Source organism: Panthera tigris, chromosome A3 (genome assembly GCF_018350195.1).
Source record: "Panthera tigris isolate Pti1 chromosome A3, P.tigris_Pti1_mat1.1, whole genome shotgun sequence".
Lineage (NCBI taxonomy): Eukaryota > Metazoa > Chordata > Mammalia > Carnivora > Felidae > Panthera > Panthera tigris.
Window position 1 is genome coordinate 107,518,812 of NC_056662.1, and position 24,689 is coordinate 107,543,500.

Consider the following 24,689-nt stretch of genomic DNA (forward strand, 5'->3'; position numbering starts at 1 on the left):
GGGGTAACCATGCTGAGAAGGAAGTTCTTGATCTGAGTTACATGCCTGCCTGCTGATTTTGATTTGCCCAGGCTTTCCCATGAATGGTTTTTTGGTGACTGAGTTTCTCTAGAATCTGTAATCAATGAACATTCTTTAAAATATCTACTATTACTCAGCAATAACTTTAAATTGGAGGAAAAACTAACTCAAAATGTGTGAAGTACAGGTTCACTCACACCAAGGGACTGCCAAAGGAATTTTTTAAAGCTGTTTCCTTTGCTATTTTATGTAAATTAAGTAGTCTTAGTTTTTTGAGCATTTGAGATCTCCGTAGAAACTGGAGTCAGGAGGGGCGCCTGGGTGGCTCAGTCGGTTAAGCATCCGACTTCGGCTCAGGTCATGATCTCACTGTTCGCAAGTTCAGGCCCCACGTTGGGCTCTATGCTGACATCTCAGACCCTGGAGCCTGCTTTGGATTCTGTGTCTCCCTCTGTCTTTCTGCCCAACCTTGCTCACATGCTCACTGTTTCTCTCACTCTCTCTCAAAAATAAACATTAAAAAATTTGAAAAAAAAAAGGAAATTGGGATCAGAATATAATTGGAGTGGATTCTTCGTAAATTTTATAATACAGCATAATAAAAGCTTCCTTTTATTTAAATTTTATAAGTGACTGAGGAATCTATTTTTAATTTCGTATCACTATTTGTTAACCTCAAAATTAACTAGGGCTAAAGAAATGAAAAAATAGTTTCAAGAATTTTGGATCCATTGAGGTGGTATTGCCACAAATCACTGAAACAAAAATTCTTTAAACCAGAAGCTGCAGGGGAAAAATAAATAGCCTTAAGAACTGTCTAAAGCAGAGCTTCTGAATCAGCCCATTTATGGCAAAAATTGCTATGTCCTCAGCTCCTTTTTTTTTTCTTGCCCATTTCACAAAAATACACCTTATCATAAATGGAGGAGTAAAGTGTACATGGTTTGATTTTTCAGCAGCCCTCCCCTTCCCTGCCCCTTCCTTTCCCCTTTTAGGTCTATTTTAGGTACATCTTCCCTATTCCTTTCATTCTTAACCTCTGGTAGAATGAAAAATAGTTTCATCATATCAGTGTTCATATCATCAGTTAATAATCTGATTAAACCATAGGATGAATGAATTTTTTATGTAATTTGATATGTTATACCACTTACCCTAATACACAACAAAGACTCTTCTCTGTTGAAGGAATTTCAGGTATGAAGAGCATGCAGGAGAGAATGTATAAGACATGGGAAGCTTAAAAATTACCCGTCCACATTTTCTGTCTTCCAAGTGGATAGTCCCAAGGAGCCTGGCCCTGGCTAATGAGGCCTGTTGCCAGAGTTCAAAGATACTAGACTTACAGTATAGTCTCCCTCAAGACTTCACGCCCTTCCCACTTTCCCCTTAAACTCCCTGAGCTCTCTGTAGGCTCTTACTCTCCTCCCTGAATCTTAACCGGCTCGGCTCTCCTTCCCCTGCCTCTCTGCTCCAAGACCCTGTGGATATTTTGTTTCTGTATTTGACATTGTTGTGGTTAGTATTTATGATGTTGCTTTTCTACACTCTTACAAGATGTGCTCAAAAACACTTTTATCCTTTATCCTCCTCTTCATGACATTTTTGACAGTTTTTGATTTATTAGACTACATTTTCATCATAAAAGTTGTAAGTTAAAGACCTTCCCAGCAAACAATTATGTACTTACTACCAAGTATGCCTTTATGCCTCTCTGCTCCAAGACCCTGTGGATATTTTGTTTCTGTATTTGACATTGTTGTGGTTAGTATTTATGATGTTGCTTTTCTACACTCTTACAAGATGTGCTCAAAAACACTTTTATCCTTTATCCTCCTCTTCATGACATTTTGACAGTTTTTGATTTATTAGACTACATTTTCATCATAAAAGTTGTAAGTTAAAGACCTTCCCAGCAAACAATTATGTATTTACTACCAACCAGGCACAGTGCTGTTTAAGGAGACAGAAATAAGTAAGATATGGCCACTGCCCTCAAGGACCATCACCAACAGCAACTGGATATAAAGCTTTTAGACGGGAGTCCTCTTCTGTTAATGACTTAACACGTGATTATTAGAAACTAAATAGAAATATTCAGAATCTCTTGGTTTTCTTATTTGCTGACACACACACACACACACACACACACACACACACACAAAGAAGCACTATTTTTTACTGTACTGCTCTTACCACATTTCAAAGAGAATTATTTTAAATGTTTTACCTTATTAAAAATATGACAGATTTAGGGGCGCCTGGGTGGCTCAGTCGGTTAAGCATCCGACTTCGGCTCAGGTCATGATCTCGCGGTCTGTGATTTTGAGCCCCGTGTCGGGCTCTGTGCTGACAGCTCAGAACCTGGAACCTGTTTCGGATTCTGTGTCTCCCTCTCTCTCTGACCCTCCCCCGTTCATGCTCTCTCTCCCTGTCTCAAAAATAATAAATAAACGTTAAAAAAATACATATGTATGACAGATTTTATCCAAAGCCTCTCCCCAGGTAAGGGGAAAGCTTCTAAAGAGAGGGGGTTTGGGGAGTGTTGATGAAGAAGTGTCTGTACCCATGGGATGGAGGCACTCTGGCAGTCACAGGGAAGGAAGGAATACGGGAACAACAGGTGCACATAGAGCTTCACCTTCTAGCCACAAGGACGACATTGTGTTTTCTAACACTTGTGTGTGTGTGTGTATTTTCTGACACTTTTAAGAATAATAGTTATGGTGGACCTGTTTCATCTGTTTTTCTCCAGAATTTATTTTCTTCAGAATTTACATGTTGCCAGATTAAAAAATAAATCAAATTCAGTAGCTTTGTTAAATACTACCAATACTAACCTTGGGGGAAATTAAATGAAATTACAGCCCATTCATGAGAGCAAAAAAATCTAAAACATACTAAGAGTGGACTTACTACCGTATGGATAAGACCCATATTTTTTGAAAAACAACCTTTTCTGTTGTGAGGAATATCATCAGCACCTCTGAACTCCCCATGGCACCCCATCCACTAGGAGTCAGCTCCCTTACTTTCCATTTTCACTGTATAAACGTACACCCCTAAGCCCCTAAAATTAGAATTAATTTTACCTGATTCTTCCCCAGTATGTAAGTGGAGTCATAAAGTATGTATTCGTTTGTGTCTGGCTTTGGTGCAGCATCAGATTTGTGTAGTTGTTGGATATGGTTCTAGTTTGTTCATTTTCATTGCTCTGTGACTTCCCATTGTGCGAATAGGCCGTAACTTTATCTAGCTATTGTTGATGGGTATTTGAGTTACTTCCAGTTTTTTGTTATTTGAACAATATTGCTGTGAACATGTTTGCATCATGTCTCCTGTGCCTGTGTGCTCGTATTCTCTAGAAAGGATAAGAGTATTGCAGGGCCCTGACACTCACAGATAATGTAGTCAGCCAGCATGGCCTTCCCTGCTTATGCTCCCATCACTTGGTGAGCACTCGTCTGCTCCTCCTGGTAATACTTGTTACTGTCACTTGTTTCATTTTAGGGGGATATGGATCTTATCTCGTGGTTTAATTTCCTGATTACTGAGGATGTTAATGTTCTCCATCCATTTTCCCAAACTTACAAAATACGAATTTATTTAGTCTCTTGGTTGCAATGTAAGAATACTTTTGAAATTATGTAAAAGTAAAATTGGTTGCATCATAAGTGAGTTAATGAATAGCATCACCTGTGCCAAGAAGCTAAATTTCTCTTATTTATGGGGTTTTTTTTACTGTCCACACTTAGAAGAGGAGTGTTTCTTGCTAATTAGCATTTCTGTGCTCTCATTCATGTTTGCTCAGTTGGATAAGAAAGCAGGGAAATATAACTGAAGCAGCATCCAATGGGGAGACAGGAGACTTTGCAACAAAGTCTGGGGGACCCTGGGCCAGTCCCCAGATTTCTGGATCTCAGTTACCACCTGGGTTGGACAGGTGATTTATAAGTTCCCTTCTAGCCCTAATGTCTTAAAATTGTGTGATTTTTAACTTAACAACATTTTACAGTGTTAAACCTCAAATCAAATACTTTATAATCTGTGTTTTTCTACATACCCAGAGTTTCTGTGACAAGAAGCAGTCCTAATAGTAGAGAGTTATTTTCCATGTGTTTATAGAAGTAAAAATTCTTAGTGCTCTCGTGACACTATTTGGCTTCCGTTTTCCTTTGTTTAATGTCCTTTTGTTTCTGTGTCTAGCACATAGATTTTCCTATACCTTGTCCGCTTCGAGTGTTCGAAATGCTGGTAGTTCCCGAACAGGAGTACCCTCTCGTCTGTGTTGGCGTCAGCAGAGGGAGAGACTTCAATCAGGTGGTTCGATTTGAAACCGTCAACCCAAATTCTACCTCTTCGTGGTTTACAGAGTCAGGTTTGTGACTTTTACTGAGTTATTAAGGCCAATACATATCAGTGGTTCCCAAACATGAGCATGGATCAGAATCCCCCGGAGGCCTGCTGGCCCCCACTGCCAGAGTTCATCTGGTGGATCTGGAGCAAGGCCTGAGAAGTTGCTCTTCTGTGTGCTCCCGGCCGATGCCGGTGACGCTGACACAGGCACCGCCCTGTCAACTGCACATACACAGGCCTCAGGCTGAGGAAAGGTGATCTAAATAAAAGCAAAAACTGCACTGAGTCTATTTTCCATCATATTCTGGTAATTGAGACACAGGTACTATGCAGTCACTTTAGTGAATTTTTTAATGATTCATAATTAAGATATAAATATAGCTAAACAAAAATATTTGAGGGTGCTTGAAAATCATTCTTTTGTACAATTTGTTTTCTTAAATTTTGATCTGCGTTGCCCAGTGGCGTAGCAGATCCTTTCTTCATACTAGTATCTTGGGAAATATTATTTCCAATTAATTATCTTTTTACAGAAATTTGATTATAGTTTGAAACGTCCAATCTTGTTGGTGTAGTCAGTACATATCAGTAAAACTTGTGTTTCGTGGTAAATAAATCTGATTCAACTTTTTACACTTTAAAAAAAGTGACCTGAATGGTCTTTTTTTTCCTGATTTTTAAAGCACTGTGTTTATTATGGAGCTCCTTTTGCTTTTTTTCCCCTTTAAAAATAACACTGCACAATGTTTTGCTGTAAAATAGACAGTGGCCATTTAAGAAGGCAATTTCATTATTTTTTTAATGTTTTATTTATTTTTGAGAGACAGAGAGAGAGCGCGTGCATGAGTGGGGGAGGGGAGGAGAGGGGAGGAGGAGGAGGCAGAGAGAGGAGACACAGAGTCTGAAGCAGGCTCCAGGCTCTGAGCCGTCAGCACAGAGCCAGACATGGGGCTCGAACTCATGAACCATGAGATCATGACCTGAGCCGAAGTCGGATGCTTAACCAGCTGAGGCACCCAGGCACCCCAAGAAGGCAATTTTTAAAGGTCTTGCAGAGGCCTTTTGTCAGGGTCTTTGGGTTCTTAGGGAAATATTAAGAAGACAATTGGCCGATAAATATTGATTAGTCAGGAGTTTGTTGGAAGCCTAAAAGAGTGTTCACAAAAGGAAAAAACTTAGAGTTGTGGGTCTTTGACACTGAAAAAAAATCATCGCAAACACATTCACAAAAACCTAGAGACAATTACATGACTTCCTGAAGCCCAGGAAACTTGAGACAGCTTTCCTTTAAGGACACATTGTTGAAGGAAAACATGGCTGGCCCTTGACAACGTGATGTGGCTTCCTTGGCTCCCTAGAATTCTCTGTTCTGCATTCTCTCTTAGACACCTATCTACCCTTTCAGACAGCGGGTGCACTCCTGCTTTCCTGATCTCTTCCTCCCTGCTTAATAGGAAGGCATTATTGGGTGATTGATATTTTATTGTTAGTGGATTTCAGTTAATACCTTATTTCTCCCAAGCATTTTAATTTTAAATCCTTTTCTACTAATTGTTGAATGAAGGGCCTGATTTCTGCACAGAAGAATTTTGTACAGCTGTGTGGGTACCTTCATTCTAAGGAGCTTCTGATTTCATTCTCTTACTGTAATGAAATCACTTTATTAGGAGTTGGATTTTTTTGTTTTTTGGAAGTTTTTTTTTTGTGAATTAACATTAGATTTCCTTTTTCTTTTTTAATATAATTTATTGTCAAATTGGCGAACATACAGTGTGTAATGTGTGCTCTTGGTCTCTGGGGTAGATTCCCGTGGTTCATCGCTTACCTTTAACACCCAGTGCTCATCCCAACAATAGAAACTAAGTATGATAACTACAGTTCATCTCTGGTTTTGAGATGCTAAGGTAAAAATTGAATGAGAGAAAGTATGGTTAGAGTTTTGCATCATGTGAAATTCTGAGTCATTGGTTTCCTAAACTGCGTTGCACTGTACAGCCCACCTGGGAAGTTTTAAAACTCCTGATACCTCAAGTCACATACGCCGCCAATTAAATAAGAATATCTAGACGTGGCAGCTAGGCATCAGTATTTTGTAAAGATCTCCGGGTGATTCTAGTGTTTGGTAACTAATTGATACAAGCAGTTGGTAAAACCTTATTTTCCTGACTTTCTCTCTGGTATGCTAGCCTGGCTTCCTGAACTGAAGTCGATTGTATAGATATGTTCAAATTGTTAATTTTCACCCACGTATGTAAGAGCTACAAAGATCTGATTTCCAGGAGGCCTGTTCCGTGTCCTTTCAGCTCTGGTTGGTTACAGACGTACCAGGTCTAAAATACATTTGAAGGTCTAACGGCAGGCCTTGGATGTCCTAAGACTAATACTGTAGGAAGTAGAAAACAGTAACTGTAGGTCATCAGACCCACTCTCAAGGACACGTAAGGCCAGAAACAAAGTCCTGTAGATCAGCAGTTTCAGTTTTGATGTTCGTACAAAGTTTGGGGTAGCCTACTTTTCACTTCATGGAAAATCATTTAAACATTCTATGTTTGGGGGTGCCTGGTTAGCGTCCAACTCTTGATTTCGGCTCAGGTCAGGATCTCGCAGTTCATGGGTTTGGACCCCACATTGGTCTCTGCGCTGATGTCATGGAGCCTGCTTGGGATTCTTGTCTCTCCTTCTCTCTACCCCTCCTCCACTTGTGCTTTCTATATAGATACAGATACAGATCTATATCATATATATATGTGTGTGTGTGTGTGTGTGTATATATATATGTATATATATGTATATATTTATTGATTGATAAATAAATATAATATTTTTTTCAAAAGCATTCTTGGGGCGCCCACATGGCTCAGTCAGTTGAGCGTCCAACTTCGGCTCAGGTCATAATCTTGCAATTCGTGAGTTCACACCCTGCGCCGGGCTCTGTGCTGACAGCTCAGAACCTGGAGCCTGCTTCAGATTCTGTGTCTCCCTCTCTCTGCCCCTCACCCGTGCGCATACGCACGCTCTCGCTCTCTCTCTCTCTCTCTCAAAAGTAAACAAACATTAAAAAACAATTACAAAAAAATTCCCAGTTTATAAGAACTTTAATAAATCTTAATAAAAAAAATGATTCCTGTTTGCATTTTGATAATATTTCATACTTCTCAAAATACTTCAGTATTTCTTTTAACTCATTTGTACTTGAAGTAGTTTGTCTGTCCTTCTGATTCATTCACTCAGTAAATAATTATTGCATGTGGTGCTGGACACTGCCATGTGATATACAAAGCAGTCCCTGGCCTTCTGAGCTTAAAAGCAGAAATCAGTCATAACTATAATATAGAGGATTAGACTCCTGATTTCACATATGAGTGAAAATAATGACATCACCAGCAGTAATGACAATAGTTAGCGTTCCAGTGAGCCCTGACTTCCTTCAGCACTTGCATCAGAGTTTAGACCCAAGCAGCCTGGCTCAGCCAATACATATGTATAGCTAAAAATTTAAGTCTGTTTCAGATTCAGTGATGTTCAGAATTCTTGTTTTTAGGTCTCTGTGCTTTCAAAATTACTTTTTTTATGTCAGTTTATTGAGTTTGTTTGTGTTACAGATAGCCCACAGACAAGTGTTACTCACGTAACCCAATTGGAGAGAGATACCATTCTCGTATGCTTGGATTGTAAGTTTTTATTTATGAACATCTTATTTTAACACCTTCCTTTTATCTTAGTTTCTGAGTGACTCTCCCCCTCCCCGTCTCTAGGTTGTATAAAAATAGTAAATCTCCAAGGAAGATTAAAATCTAGCAGAAAATTATCATCTGAGCTCACCTTTGATTTCCAGATTGAATCAATAGGTAAGTGCAAGTTTTGTATTTCTGGTTTGATTGCAGTAAGAGCTGCTTAAAATATCTTACCTGATAATTATCTGAGATTATAGAAATATATTACTAAGAATACATTTTTTACAATACAGGGTATAATGAATATGAAGTCAACATCAGTCTTCACTTTTATACATTCTCTAAAATAGTTTAATAACTGACATCTAGAAATAATGTTGTCCTCCTTACAGATTTGACATTTCAAAAGAAATAAATACCATTTTTCATAAAACAGGAATTTCCATTTCCTCCAAACTCCTGTGGAGTTTCCCTATAAGTACTTTAAAATTTAGTACTTAGTGTACTCTGTTGTACTTCTGCTGTTGTATCTGCTGACCAGAGCAAAATGTGAAAATGGCAAGAAGGAGATTCCATTATCTCATTCTCACATTTTGCTGGACTACGGTGTTTTCTGAAAAAGGATTTCTCATATATTCAGTATTCTAAAATTACTACATTCCAGGGGCATGTGGGTGACTTAGTCAGTTCTCTGACTCTTGATTTTGGCTCAGGTCATGATTTCATGATCATGAGATCCAGCCCTGTGTTGGGCTCTGCACTGGGCATGGAGTCTGCTTGGGATTCTCTTCTTCCCTCTCTCTCTGCTCTTTTCTCTATGTTTCTCTTTCTGTCTCTCTCTCTGCTCTTCTCTGTTTCTCTTATTTATTATTATTAAATAATAAATTTATTTATTAAATTAAATAAATAAGTAAATATTAAAATGATTACATTCCAGAAAAATGAGGTAAAAATGATCACAGATGGTGCTGGGAATATGAATGAGAGCTAATTCAGTATTTAACTAGGCACAATTTTTTTGCTCTTCATTATCAATGGAAGATATTTGCACATATGTAAAGAGGGTAGGGCCAAGGACAGATAGTTCATTTGTTTTATTCCTGGTTCTACTTTTACTGTCTCCTCTAAGTAGAATGCCCTTCTTCCAGCAAGCAAATGCTGATAATAAAATGAGAGAAATCTCTTCACGATTTTAAAATGGAATCTGTGCGGGACGCCTGGGTGGCTCAGTCGGTTAAGCGTCTGACTTTGGCTCAGGTCATGATCTCACGGTTTGTGGGTTCAAGCCCCACATCAGGCTCTGTGCTGACAGCTCAGAGCCTGGAACCTGCTTGTGATTCTGTGTCTCCCTCTCTCCTGTGTCTGCCCCTCCCCTGCTCCTGCTCTGTCTCTCTCTGTCTCTCAAAAATAAAAAAAGTTAAAAAAATTGTTTTAATATATATAAATAAAAATAAATCAAATGGAATCTGTGCTTAAAAACTCATAGCCAAAGCCAAAGAATAAGATAAATAAAGAACAGAAACTCAAAGCAATATGTAGGCCTGCTGTGCTCCTTCTGATAAAGAAGACTAAAAGTATCCTGTAGGAAGTGGGAACCAGAGCCTGGCTCCTTGCTTGAGGTGCCTAGTAATCAAGAGTCTCCCCACATAAAGCCTGACATCCTTATAGGAGACTGTTATCCACCCTTAAAAAGAGATAATCCCTATCCTGTACAGACTATTTCAGATTACTGACAAAGAAGGAATGCTGAACAAATCAGTGTTTAACACTGATACTAAAATCAAGCAAGGTTAGTATAGAAAACAAAAGAATCCATTCTCATGAAAGCAGAATTTGAACAAATCTGAAACAAAATAGTAAATAGAACTCCACACCATCAAGTATAATAGAGTTTATTTCAGGAAAGTAAAGATGGTTCAGCATCAGAAAACTTGTTTATGTAATATATAATATAGCACATTAAATATTAAAAGCAAAAAGTCACATAACTTTCAGTAGATGCACAAAAAAAGCATTGAGTAAAATCCAGATCATTCATGATTTAAGAAAAAACTTCTCAGCAACTTAGCAATAAAAGGAAATGTTCTTCATCTAGGAAAGCCTATTAAAAATATTCATGTTTGGGGCTCCTGGGTGGTTAGGTTGGTTGGGCATCCGACCCTTGATTTTGGCTCAGGTCATGATCTCATGGTTCATGGGATCGAGCTCCAAGTCTTGCTCTGTGCTGACAGTGTGGAGCCTTCTTGGGATCCTTCTTGGGATTCTCTCTCTCCCCTTCTGCTTCTCCCTCATGCACATGTGCATACTCTCTCAAGTAAATAAACTTTTAAAAAATATACTTAAAAAATAATAAAAAAATATTCATGTTTCATGGTCAGATTCTGCCATTAAAGTCGAGAACAAGATAAGAATATGTGCTATCATCACATTTGACATTGTCTTACTAGACAAGGAAACTATGAGGATTAGAAAAAAGTAAAAGATCCTTTTTTGCTGATGATATGATTATATGGACTGTATAGCTCTCTGAGTAAACTGCTGGAATTAGTAAGAGAATTCAGAGTTGCTAGATATGACTCACACCAATAAATAGCTTTTTGATATGCCAGTAATTAGGAAATTAATAGAAAAAAAGATCTCACTGACGATGGCAATAAGATAAGAAATTTGGAAATACATGTAATCAAAATATGTTTAAGACCATTATTTAGGAAATTCCAAGTTACTGTTTGAAAGCATAAAAGATTTGAACAAATGAAGAACTATACCGTGTCTGTGAATATGAGAAAGGTGTCAGTTCTTTATAAGTTAAACCACAAATTTGGTTCGTTTAAATAAAAATCCTGGGGCGCCTGGGTGGCTCAGTTGGCTAAGCATCTGACTTTGGCTCAGGTCATGATCTCGCGGTCCCTGAGTTCAAGCCCTGCGTCTGGCTCTGTGCTGACAGCTTGGAGCCTGGAGCCTGCTTCGGATTCTGTGTCTCCCTCTCTCTCTGCTCCTCCCCTGGTTACTCTGTGTCTCTCTCTCAGAAATAAATAGACATTAAAAAACATTTTTTTTTAAATCCCAATAAAGTGATTTGTGCCATATGATAAGCTGATCTAAAAATTCATGTGACACACAAAAATAAATTCAAAATGGATGAAAGACCTAAATGTGAGACCGGAAACCATCAAAATCCTACAGGAGAAAACAGGCAGCAACCTCTTTGACCTCAGCCACAGCAACTTCCTACTTGACATGTCTCTGAAGGCAAAAGTGAACTATTGCAACCTCATCAAGATAAAGACCTTCTGCACAGCAAAGGAAACAATCAACAAAACTAAAAGGCAACCAACGGAATGGGAGAAGGTATTTGCAAATGACCTATCAGATAAAGGATTAGTATAAAAAATCTATAAAGAACTTACCAAACTCAGCACCCGAAAAACAATCCAGATGTGAAGAAATAGGCAGAAGACATGAATTGACACTTTTCCAAAGAAGACATCCATTTGGCAAACAGACATATGAAAAGATGCTCAATATCACTCATCATCAGGGAAATATAAATCAAAACCACAATGAGATACCACCTCACACCGGTCTGAGTGACTAAAACTAACAACTCAGGAAACATCAGGTGTTGGCGAGGATATGGAGAAAGGGGAACCCTCTTGCTGTGTTGGTGGGAATGCAAACTGGTGTATCCACTCTGGAAAACAGTGTGGAGGTTCCTCCAAAAATTAAAAATAGAACTGCCCTACGGCCCAGCAATTGGACTACTAGGAATTTATCCAAAGGATACAGGAGAGCTGATTCAAAGGGACGTGTGCACCCCAGTGTTTGTAACAGTGCTATCAACAATAGCCAAATTAAGGAAAGAGCCCAGATGTGCTTCAACTGATGAATAGATTAAGAAGATGTGGGGTGTGTATGTGTGTGTATGTATATATGTGTATACATACATGTATGTATACATACACACATACATACATACACAATGAAATACTACTCAGCGATGGAAAAGAATGAAATCTTGGCATTTGCAACAATGTGGATGGAACTAGAGGGTATTATGCTAACCAAACTAAGTCAGTAAGAGAAAGATCTCATGATTTCACTCATATGTGGAATTTGAGAAACATAACAGATGATCATAGGGGAAGGAAAGATATAACTAGAAAGGGAGGCCAACCATAAGAGACTCTTAAATACAAAGAACAAACTGATGGTTGATGGGCATTAAGGAGGGTGCTTGTTGGGATGAACACTGGATGTTGTATGTAAGTGATGAATCACTGGAATCTATTCCTAAAGCTAAGACTATGCTGTATGTTAATTAACTTAAGAATAAATTTATTAAAAAAAAAAAAGGAAAAAAAAATAAAAATTCATGTGAAAGAGTCAAAGGCCAAGAACAGTAAAATAAATTTGGATGAATACTTGCCCTACTCAGTATTGGAACTTTTATAAAGCTATAGTGATTAAGACAGTGTGGGATCAGACGGATAAAAAAGTAGAAGAGTGGCACCAGAAGAGAAGGCTCAGAAGTGGACCTACATGTAAATGGAAATTTATAGCATAAATATGTCAATGGAAAATGGTGGACTGTTCAGCAAATGATGGTGATGCAATTGCTTATCTGTAGGAAATAAAATTAGATGTCTTCCTCACTGAATACACACAAAAATATGTATTAAATATGTAAATATTAAAAGCAAAACTAAAATTTTTAAAAAGTATGCCTGTGTCCCATTAATTCTGTTTCTAGAATTAGAAAAATTTGCACACGTATTAAAGAAGAGGTACAGAATGTTTATTACAGATCAAAAACCTAGAAACAGTTCAAATGTTCACCATACCCCACGTATGAAAGTCGGAAACAGTTGATACAAAGTTTGATATTGTGTAGTAATAGTAAAAACATGCATGAGAATGACAAGCATCAAATTTATAATAGCGGATATGTCAGGGGGAAAGGAAGGCCTGGAATGGACGGGGCCAGCTGCTCGGGCTGTATTCAGGTGCTGGCTGAATTTGGTTGTATTTTAAACGAAAGGCATATAATGGCAAAATGTCAGGATTTGAGAGTTGAGTGGTAGATACATATGTTTCTGTGCTCTTCTCATGTTTTTCGGTATGTTTGAAATATTTTATAATGTTGTCATTTTCTCAAAACAAAAAGTTTCTGTAACAAAACAATATTTTCAATGAATCTTCTTTTTTCTTGCCAAAAGATGACTCAGTTCTGTCTGGTATATGTATATTTTTAATTTCAGTAGTAAAGATGCCATGTAAACATGGAATAGCTGACATTAGTTCTTAATGGAAGTACTGCTGTGCAAGATAGAGGGACAGAATGATGCTTATCGGTTGAACTTTTGTACTATTAACAGTAACTGAGCTGTTCTTGCCTGCTAGTTTGCCTACAAGACAGTGTGCTAGCTTTCTGGAAACATGGAATGCAAGGTAGAAGTTTTAGATCTAATGAGGTAAGTAGTCTTTTCAAAATTATGTCCATTAAATAGGCATGAAACTATCAGATTCTACTTCAAACAATTTTCTTTAACTTTGCCAAGTTCCTAATGGATGCGAGGAACACTTGATATGCTCGCTGTTGATGTTCAGTGTATTCAGTCTGGTGACGAGGTTCATAGCGTCTGCTCTGCAGCCACCTCTCTTTCTGCATTCACCCAAACGACTTCAGTGCGCATTTTGTGTGCAACCACATACTCACTTGTATATTCGGGACAAGAATTTCCTAATACTGCTAAAAGTGATTTCCTCGCAGCTCTCCAACTCTCCCAGCCCATCCCTTGGAACAAGAGTGCAGATGCTGGCTCTCCCCATCTTGAGGCACCATTTCTACTTTGGATTTCAGAAATGATGACCAGAGCAGGCTTATAAGTCAAGGATCCCACATTCCTCTCCAGCCACCTTGCCTCCTATTTCTCTTACCCTCCTTCAGTTGGCATTTATAAGACTCTTTGCCCCTTTTTCTTCCTACCTAAATTTAACTCCAGGAACAATTTAACTCCCAAGTCTTGTGAGTCAGTTCAGCTCACCATTTCCACCAGAGAGTGCTGGGGTTACAGACATTGTACTTGGCCCCGGGAATATTACAGGCAAGTGAAACCAGAAACTCTCCCAGTACCCCCAAATCAGTCTCAGCAGTATAACTTTCACTTAAACATTAGAGGGAAACGAAAACCTTCGGCTCCTCAAGCAAGAAAGCTCGTTTATGCCCCAGACTGTCATTCTGAGCTCAGAGCATTTCTGCTAACCAAGTGGGCAGCGTAGTAGAGCGACCGTCAGCATGCGTTCCCGAGTTGCGACGCCAGGTTCGTTTCTCCGCCCTGCAGTTTAGTACATGTAGCCGTGGCATGTCACTTAGCTCCTTTTCATTTTCAAATGGGAGATAACAATCGTACTTATTACTTCATGGGATGATTAAGGGAAAGGAAGCATGCGATGTGATTGGCATAATGCCTGATTTACAGTAAGTATTCGATAAAAATCCAAGGAGCGCCTGGCTGGCTCTGTCGGTACAGCATTCGGCTTTTGATCTTAGGACTGTAAATTTGAGCCCCACGTTGAGTTTAGAAGTTACTTAAAAATAAAATCTTAGAGAAAATACAGTTCGGGCTAATATGTTCCTAGCAGTAATTCCCACAAGAGGGTTCACTTCTCAGGAAGATGTTTTAAAATCATCTGTGGAAATTGAACAGGGAATTAAGAACAGTCAACAACTAGTAAACACTAGGCAGAGAAAGAAAGGCACCATAGGCAGGATACAAGAGAACAGTTTTTACAAAAAGACAAGGTTGCCCCCAAAATCACCTGAGGGGCTTCTTCAAAGTGCGCCGGTAGCCCTTACTGAGTACTGCTTGTCCAAAAACATGTTGAAGATCAGTCATGAGCACGATTACTGAAGTGAGCATGTTGTATCCTTCAGGTGTGCTGGGTTCCAAAAGAGTTGAGAATCCCTGATGTTTCCAGAATAACTAATTGTAGAGGTACTAATGCAATGGGGAGAAGTTACTGCCATTATAATTTGGAATGTTTCGCATTCAATAAGCAAAAGGAGTGGGTCTTTCTTCTGTAGACATATCTTTAACTCTCCAGCTGGTAATCGGTCACACTGAAGACTTCCTGAAGGCTGTATGCCATCAGAAAACACTATTTCAAGAGACTGGGGGGGGGGGGGGGGCGGTGGATATGGGAAAGAAAAATCCTCTGTTGAGCACTCCCATAGCTAGGCATTATACCCACTGATACTTTTAAGAATACTGCACAAGACTACCGCAGAGTAGATATTTTCTCTCCTGTTTTGCAGAAGACAAAACCATTTTCAACAAAATTACGTACCTTGCCCAGTGTCATAGCTAGTAAGTGGGATTCAAATTCCAGTCTTGAGTTTGTCCCATCATGCCACACTGCAGCCTTTTAAAAGTAAAAGGGCCCGATCAAAGTGGCTTGCTGCTGCAGTGGCCTTGCTGTTAGCATTAACCTAACTGACAAAAGGTTTTTGTTAAATAAATGGACTGGGTGCTTGCTTTTAAAGTTTTCCCTTGAGGTCTAGAATTTTGTTTTGTTTTGTTATGTTTTTATTTAACTTCCGGTTAGCTAACATACAGTGTAATAATAGTTTCGGGAATAGAATTTAGCAGTTCATCACTTACATGTAACACCCAGTACTCATCGTAACAAGTGCGCTCCTTAGTATCCACCACCAATTTAGCTCCTCCCGCCTGCCCACCTCCCCTCCAGCAACCTCAAGGTCTGTAATTTAATAAGTAAATGGTTTTCCTATTCTCCTATTTTAGGATTAATTTGAAATTAGCCATGTTTTTCCTAGGCTAACAAATTGACATATCTCTGTGCTGACTTAACAAGTTAACAGTCATATAGGGATCTGTTTTCATCTTAGGAATTATGTTTCTTTTCAATAGAGTTATAAATTAAATGCCCATATAAAATTGTGTGCCTTTAACTTTGGAAATTAAATTTATATTTTAATTGAACAGGTAACACAAGAAATTTCAGATAACACAAGAATTTTTAGGCTGCTTGGATCCGACAGGTATGGAAAGGGGTTGTACTAAAAACATAGTACTAAATGTGTTTTATAAAATCCAGCATGAAACTGATTTCATTTTCAAGGGAATTGAAATTTCTACAGTAATATATTCAACATTGTATTTTTCACACCAAAGAATCCACAAGTCAGGAAGTTATAAAGCCTTTGAGAATGTACCTGCTGTTCCAAGTAACAGGAATATATAGATCTGTCAGTACTAATTTTGCATTACGGTGCTGTCCAAAGTGTGGCTTACAGCACAAGAAAGAAGAAATACCATATGCTGACAAATAAAACTTTTTGGTTTTAGCGCCAGATAGAATTTTTAGGTTCTATTCTGATATATTTCCTGTTTCTTGAATGACAGATTGTTTTATACTTTATGAGAATTAAGTTCCCCCAAATTATTCCAAACACAGGTTTACCCACCCCCTGCTCCCTGACTCTTAAAACAGCACTGGCTTAGAGGTGGGAGGTGGTGGGCAGCAAAATTACTTACCGGAGCTGGAATTGGTTCTTTAACTATAATGATTTGCAAATGATGGTCTGCCCACAAATCAAATAAACAGTATTTTATAGAGGCATAAAATGAAGAAGTAATGGAAACTGTTTCTGCTGACATTAGTTTTCAAGAATAACTTTGTTCTGCTACATGTTTTTTTGTTTATTACTTTTAGGGTCGTGGTTTTGGAAAGTAGGCCAACTGATAACCCCACAGCAAATAGCAATTTATACATCCTGGCGGGTCATGAAAACAGTTACTGAGAAATGTTGTGCTTTGACAGTTAACGCCAGAAAAGGAGGACACTACCGCGGCAACATTAACGAATGCTTGAAGCTGTACAAAGGCTGCAGTGACCTGGCTTCAGTTACTTGTAATTTATTGTGGCATGAGACAAGATGGGGGAAATTTCTGTTTTAAGTGGTATGGATATATTTAGCATATTGAACCACACAAGTGCTTAATTCATTGTTAATGTAATCTTTGTACATATAGGCAGTATTTTTCTGTGAAACTTCATATTGCTGAAGACATACACTAAGAATTTATGTAGATAATGTACTTTTATGAGATGTACAAGTGAGTGTCTTATCTGTACAGATGTAAATGTTGATGAAAAATGCAATTGGGGTTAATATTTTAAGAATTCTTTAGTATATTCTTGGGTGTGGCTATATTACAAAACGGGATGCTGGCAATGAAACAGTACATTTAACACTATTGTATTTTTATTATATGTAATTTAGTAATATGACTATAAATCTTGTAACTTCCAAATTGTAATGGAGGCTATAATCATTTTATAATCTTGTTTTTAATTTTAATGCAAGTACACTGGTGTTTATATTTGCACAGAGTATTGATACGTGATGTATTAAGTCACAAAAGTAAGCTGTGACAATGTCAATATGCATTTGGCCCCACAACATCTTTTTTAAATGTCTTTGGATTGTTTTCTATGTGAAACAAACCAATTAACCACCTGTTGTAGTAACTGGTCTTTTTATATTTAAGCAGAATCCTGTAAGATTGTTTGTGCTTAAAAATATACCTTTGAAAAAATTTTGAATCACAGAATAGCGGTACCTATAATAGTGACGCTGCAATTGTTGTCAGAATTACAGTGTGCACAAAGAATAAATCAGCGTTATTAGAGTCCACACTAAACATTTCATATAGTCACGTTGAAGAACTATAACATTCCATCGAGTGGAGTGGTTCAAATTTCTAGTGGGATTTTTACTTTGGTTGGCCTTATTTTATGCTCATTTTCCTATTTCTTTTGACTTAGAGTATTAATACATGGCCAAAATAATTTAGTTACTACCTCATATAAACAATATAATGGTTACTACACATCACAGGAACTTAGCTTTGGTTTAAAGTCATTTTTGATTGCTTTTTTCCAATGGAATATGTATATACCAAGTTTTAGCAAAAATGCACACTCTGGCTCTTTTTTGGTATATGTTCTTTATATTTTAATGTGGGTATATACACTAGGAACAAACTAAATTGTGATTTATGGTCTTCACTTATTTTAATTGATAATGCTTTTAAATATGTTTTTGATTGTACATAGTGTAAAATAAACATGTTTTTTAACACACGGTTGTACAGTAGCTTGTTATCTGGCTTAATCTATATAGAGTAAGACTAAACTATATTAAGGAGAAAAAAACGTTTACTTATTCTGCATACCCATTCTGGTCCCTCAGATCATATTTTTATTTGATCTGTCATCTCAGTTTCATAAAGGGGCATCATCTATAGAATCTTCAACTTTCTGATGAGGAAGATCAAAACATCCATAGTCTTAGGAAGCAGGTGTCGGCAAACATTCCTCATCCCAATCCTGCTCACCATCTGCTTTTTGTAAATAAGGTTTTATTGGAACACCACACCACATACTCATTTATGTGTTGTCTGTGGCTGGATTTGCTGTACAGTGACCGAGGTGAGTGGTTCCGAGAAAGCTGTATGGCTTACAGAGCCTTAAATATTTACCAACTGGCCCTTTATAGAAAATGTTGCCGACTCCTGGGTTACAGAAAGGAAGGGGACAGTGTTGGGGAATGCAGTTCTGGAGGTTAAGGAAGGGGACACTTGGGTGGGAAGAACTGGATTGTGTGTCATGAGGCGCCATTTCTACTCTTGTTAGTTTCACTACCCTTCTCTGTGACTTTAGGGAATTTACTTGACTCTAGAACAGATTCCTTATTTAAAAACATGACTCTAAGTCATATAGGTATAACATTATCATCAGTTTGTTGAAAAACAGAGACTCACGGAATTGATTTTCAAGAAATCAAGAGCTGTTCTTGGCATTTATTGACAAGGCTGTCGATCCTTTTTCTGGGCCAGTTTTTTCTAGTTTCCGAGTCCTATATGTTACATAAAGGGTCACATCTCAAAAAAGATTCAGCCATCCTATTTAATTGTCAAACAGAATTCTTCCCAGAAATGCAACTGGTTTGTAGGTCACTCATGGGCTTTTTAAAAATGTGGACCTCTGGAATCACTCCCTGGGGATGAGGCCCAGTGACATACTATTTTTATAAAGTTGTACAGATTATTCTGATGTGCAGCCCCTGTGTGGGGAAACACTGGTTGACTTGAATTTAAATCCGTTTTCTGAGGGTGGTCCAAGGATCACATGCCTCAGAATAATCTGATGACCCTTAAAAATGCAACTTTGTAGCTCTACCTGGTAAGTTTTGACTAAGGATCTTTATTCACTCAAAAGGAAAAGAGCCACTCACCTGAATGTTGGAAACAATCTATTTCATCTTCATTAAACAATCTATCTCGTGAGCTAGTTTCTTAGACATTAGTGTTGAGATGAGATTGGTTGTTTCTGGGCCCATTGCCATCATTCAGCTTGCAAGTGCGCCACTGATTTCAGAAGAGATCAGGAAATAAAGAACAAATAGCGGTTTTCACCATTGTTAGAAAGAGATGAAAATGTGTGCTATACAAAATACTAGGTAAGCACTAAGAGTCTGACTTGAGGGAATATGGTAAGTGCCCAGGGCTGTGTGCCAGGTGGCTATCCTACATGCTTTATATAGATTCTCCCACTAGAGCACCACAACAGCCCAGTGAGTAGGTATTGTTAATGCTCTTTCACAAATGAAGGAACAGGCACATACAGCTTAAACAACTTGCCTAAGAATAAAGCTGGTAAGTGATAGAGCTAGGATTTAAACCCAGGCCACTTAGTTCAGAGTGCATACTCTTTAAGTACCACACTAAAGTATGTATTCCACAGAATACAAGCAATATATATATCCACTGCCCTCTAAAATATAAGCATTTTCCCCCCAGGAAATTAGATTTATTTTCACCAGGAGTTGAATTCCAAATTCTGATTCTCACTGTGTCTTGCAACAAGAGAAATTAACTTTCTGTCTTAGTTTATTTTTGCTTTGTCAGAAAGCATTTTCTTTATTCAAAGTGTTTCGTATTAGAATAAGAGGATTTGCATAAAATTACAACTAAAGCTTAAGTAAGTGTAGTCAAAGCTCATTGCAAAGACGTATGTGTGTGTGTGTGTGTGTGTGAGAGAGAGAGAGAGAGAGAGAGAGAGAGAGAGAGAGAGAGAGAGAGAGAGAGACTCCATTATTTAACCAACTTCTATTGATAATTTTCAGTGTATCCAGACACTTCACTGGCACTGGAGAAAAGATGGAAAAGGCGGCATTTCCAGTATTCAAGGAGCCCATTTGGTTGAAAAGCGATAAAGAAAGGTACAAAAGGCTGCACCGAATTCTGCTTTGGGAGAAGGAAAGCCTTTATGCAGAAAGTTCTATATAATCCAGGTGGTTGATGGATGAATAGTTTATGAAGTGCAGGAGTAAAGGGTAGCAAGCTGTAGGCTAGATCTTGAATGCAGATGCAAGGAACAGTGGTGATACATGCAGCTGAGTTTAAGGTGCCTTGGAGCACAGCAACAGGGCATGAAGCTAGAAAACAGGTTGGGCCTGACTGTAGAGGGCTTCCGCACGAGAAAGGAGCTCTAGTAGTCTATAGTTTCAGGAACTTCGTAGATGGAACACATGACCATGGAAACAGGCCGCTGGGTTTTCGCGTAGTGATCACCTGTGTCCTTACTGAGAAAATTTTCTACAGCATGATGAAGGCAGAAATGGGTAGATGTGAGTTTAGGTAGATTTGAGGGTATGCTTGGTCTTGAAGGAGAAAGGAGATAAACATTTCTGGCTTTGTTTTCTAAGCAAATGAAGGCAATGGAAAACTGAAGATGAGAAAAAGGGAGTAGAGCGACCTGAAGGAAGAAGGGGAAGTATGGCCACCCCAATCCGGCATGATGGGGAGCATTGTATTGATGCTGAACAAAGTATGTATGTGCTCATTAACATAGCATTTTTAAGTTCCTGTTTGGAAACAAGAAGAGTAAGCTTTGGCAAAAATGATACTGTCCAGCGTTCATCACATTATTTGCCTGACTTGCTTCCTCACTGGCTGGCAAATTGGTCTCTCTCTGAATCAGCTCCACATACTACTACCCTGCTCGCTGAATTATGAAAACGGCAGCAACGTGTACCATAGCTAATAGCTGCCTGTCACGGATAAGCCTCCAGAAGTTTGCTGAAAAGCTATTTGGACAATAAAAGCAGGACTGGAAAGTCCTGACTAATAACAGAGGATCTGACAAACTGAAAGTCTCTGCCCAGGCAAGGAAACAGCCTCATTTCAACGTTTACATGCGCTTAATTTTAGTGCTCTTGAGGACTCGGAGAGGAACAGGACTTCGTATAATCAAGTGTTACTGGACAAGTAGCTTAAATATTTCCTGAGCGCCTTCTTCGGGGCCCTTTCGGGGTTCCAGAGAAGAAGCTTCTCCTGTGTCTGCACTACGACGTTGCGGCCCTGCCAGACGTTGCCCACCGACACAAGGCGGCGGGGCCACGGCTTCCCCTGCAGCAGGTGCGGCGGCGGGGGCGGGGAGACCTCTCCGGAAGTCGCCCTGCCCGCGCGCCCTGAGCGTCCGGTTGCCCGGGAGACGCCGCGGCCGTCCGCGACGCCGTCGCCGTGCGGGTGGCTGCCTGCGCACAGCGACCCCCGCCGGGTTGGGGCCGCTCGGGGCTGCGCGAGATTACGTCGCCACCGTCCGGGTCCGCGCCGTAAGTGGAGGCGCTAGCGGTGGGTCGGGGGCCTGCGGGCTGGCGCGAGGGGCTGATGGCGAGAGAAGTGGAGTCTGCTCGCACGATGCCAGAGAAGGGAGAGTTCCCGAGGGCAGGGGAGCGGGCTGCCCTCCCCTCTGGGAGCCGCCGGAGGGACGGGGAGGGTGGGGGCGAGGGGCTAGAGGTGACAGGGTGCTCCCGCCAGCCTCACGCCCCACCCGCTGCGGCTCCCTAGGAGCTAGAGGGAGATGCGGTCCTGGAGTGGCGAGCGGCGGCGGGGACGCACCCGCGCTTTGGGAGACCCTTGTGTGGCCGAGAGGCTGAACTGCCATTGAAGGGTCGAGACCTCTTCAGAGGCCTGGAAATAAAGAGGACTATGCCAAGCTTCCAGATATGCGTATAGATGAAATGTGGTGGTTGTTTTTTTTTTGAAACAAAATTAGTTTCTTGGGTTATATAAATTATATGGTCTTCTGGTTTCCTGGGGAGTGCTTTCAATTCATCTGTGCCATCACCAAGACAAGCTTATTAACAGGTGTGTGTACTTTCGAGGTTCTGTAATTCAGGGTTATGTTCATAAGATAGATGCAGATGGGTCTTGCATCTGACTTTCTGGGTCAGTTTTATAAAGACGAATACTGCAAGTTTGGTTGCACTGGAAACACTACTAACAACATAGCACATGGTGAGTTGAAGTCTGCAGAATCCAGCTGGTCTGGCCTGGTCTTGAAAAGGTCTCCTTTCCCCCCAATTCCTAATGCCACCATTTACACCAGTTTCTTATAAACTTCAGGAAATGTGTCAGTATTTTTTCACCCCATTACTCTCCTGTTTCTTAATTTTGTTTTTCTTCCCCCTGCGCATTCCATAGGCTTGCTTGAGCCCTCAGGACCTGCTTTGTGATACAACCATGGAAAACAATCTGCCTCCCAGTGTTTTCTCTGTTTCTGTGGGCATCATTTCCTTAAGACTAAGGAAATTAAAAAGAAAACTTTCAAAGAATTTAATGATCCACTCAAGTATCGTATCCATCTTTCTGTATTTACCAGTGGGCCTAAGTGTATATCTGTTTTTACCTTTATACACAGAACTTCATGAATTTAACAGATATTTGGTAAATTGTGAAGTCAGGAGACCCCATAGCCAAGATATAGATATAGATATAGATATAGATATAGATATAGATATAGATATAGATATAGATATAGATATAGATATATAGATATAAGATCACTAAGGATAGTGAAAAATATTTTCAACCAATTTCATCTATTCCCTGGCAATAGCTATATCACTGCTTAATCTTGATTTCCTGCCCAAATACTGTATTAACAACCAAAACGTGATTATTTCCTTTGCTTAAAAGAGAGTGATTTCACATAATTAGCAGAAAGGTTAGAGAATAAAATTATGGAAGGACTTCAATAGATTTAGCACCTGCCATGTGCCAGCCGATGGGCTAAGGATGCAAGTCGGATGTAATGAATAATGCGTAAAAAAGGAGTGGGGAAGTCATGAACACAGTATGTGTGCAGAGAAAGATTGGGGTTGGGGAAGGCTAAGACAAAGGACATTTGAATTGAATTGCAAAAGATGAGGATTTCAGGATCAGACCTTCCCAGCAGTGGCATAAGCAGAGACAGATCTGAAAATGTCTGGGGAAGAATCTGAGGAGCATTGTGGGAAAGGTCCATTGGGACCAGAGTGTAAAGGACTGTAAATATCATACTGTAATCTGAAGTTTATTCTGTGGCATTAGAGGCCATAGGACATTTCTGAGGAAAGGTAACATCTGAGGATATTGATGTTTGAGAAAGATGTCTTTGGTGTAATGGAAGTTGATATGCAGGAGAAAAGTGAGTTAAGACACTTCAGTCCCACCATATATAGGTTTTTTAAATAGCTGCATTTTGATATAATAATTTCAAACTTGAAAGAATAGTACAATGAACTCCCATACATTTTTGTGATTCATTAATTATGCTCCATTTGTCTTATCATTTCCTTCCTGTCTCTCCATGTATAAATACGTGTATATTAATTTTTCTGTCTGTACCTTTTGAGAGTAAGCTACAGACATCATGCCCCTTTACCCTTACTTATAGTTCAGGTGTATTTCCCAAGAACTAGGCCATTTTCCTACATAACCACAGTACGGATTACATAAATCAGGAAATTCAGTACGTATTCCACAGTCAATATTTAATTTTTTGTTTTTACATTTATTTATTTTTGAGAGACAGAGAGACACAGAGCACAACGGAGGAGGAGCAAAGAGAGAAGGAGACACAGAATCTGAAACAGGCTCCAGGCTCTGAGCTGTCAGCACAGAGCCCAACGCGGGGCTCGAACTCACAGACTGTGAGATCACGACCTGAGCCAAAGTCGGACGCCTAACCAACTGTGCCACTCAGGCGGCACCACAGCCAATATTTAGATTTCATCACTTAGCCCAAGTATAATTCTTTATAGTTATCCCATTCAAAAATTCAATTTAGCATCACACATTGCATTTCCTTTTCAATCTTTTTAGTCTCCTTCATTCTGGAACAGTTCTTTGACCTTTGTCTTTTATGACCTTAACATTTTTTTAAGAACACGGGCCAGTTATTTGTAGGATGCCAAAGTAAATTTGTCTACTGTTTCCTCGTGATCCGATTCAGGCTTTGCATTTTGGGCAGCGGTACCACTGAGGAGTTGCTGGGTCCTTCTCAGGGGTACATTTGCCTTTTCTAGAAATTTCATGTAAATGGAATCATATAATATGTGTGTGGGTGGGGAGTTGTCTGGCTTCTTTCACATAGCATATGTTTTCAGTTTTATTTTTTTATGCTCATCACACTATAGTATGAATCAATACTTTCCTTTTAATGCTGAACAAGTATATCATTGCATGGATTTTCATTCATTAGTTGATGTGCATTTAGATT

At 39.3% G+C, this 24,689-nt stretch overlaps 2 protein-coding genes and 1 long non-coding RNA gene across 6 annotated transcripts in view; 2 read left to right on the forward strand and 1 right to left on the reverse strand.

The window, feature by feature from the left end:
* The window catches only part of MAP4K3 (mitogen-activated protein kinase kinase kinase kinase 3), a 203,706-nt gene extending 185,484 nt beyond the window's left edge, over positions 1-18,222 (forward strand). For 2 of the 4 annotated variants that reach the window (XM_042982111.1, XM_042982112.1), the window contains 6 exons: positions 4,228-4,399; positions 7,980-8,048; positions 8,133-8,225; positions 13,455-13,525; positions 16,061-16,116; positions 16,791-16,990. In XM_042982111.1, the coding sequence (XP_042838045.1) occupies positions 4,228-4,399; positions 7,980-8,048; positions 8,133-8,225; positions 13,455-13,525; positions 16,061-16,116; positions 16,791-16,878 (549 nt within the window). In that variant the 3' untranslated portion in view covers positions 16,879-16,990. Of the gene's footprint in view, positions 1-4,227; positions 4,400-7,979; positions 8,049-8,132; positions 8,226-13,429; positions 13,526-16,060; positions 16,117-16,790 lie in introns of all 4 variants that reach the window. The other 2 variants (XM_042982110.1, XR_006215916.1) reach the window with 2 other exon arrangements.
* On the reverse strand, positions 13,292-19,504 carry LOC122237397. The gene is made up of 3 exons (XR_006215917.1): positions 19,378-19,504; positions 14,874-15,225; positions 13,292-14,744 (listed from the first exon to the last, which is right to left on the reverse strand). It is a non-coding gene; the product is annotated as an uncharacterized LOC122237397 (long non-coding RNA).
* A 2,168-nt stretch (positions 19,505-21,672) lies between these two features.
* Positions 21,673-24,689, forward strand: part of CDKL4 (cyclin dependent kinase like 4) — a 48,697-nt gene continuing 45,680 nt past the window's right edge. The window contains exon 1 of the mRNA XM_042982113.1: positions 21,673-21,759. The gene's annotated coding sequence lies outside the window, so the exon portion shown is untranslated. The remainder of the gene's footprint in view (positions 21,760-24,689) is intronic.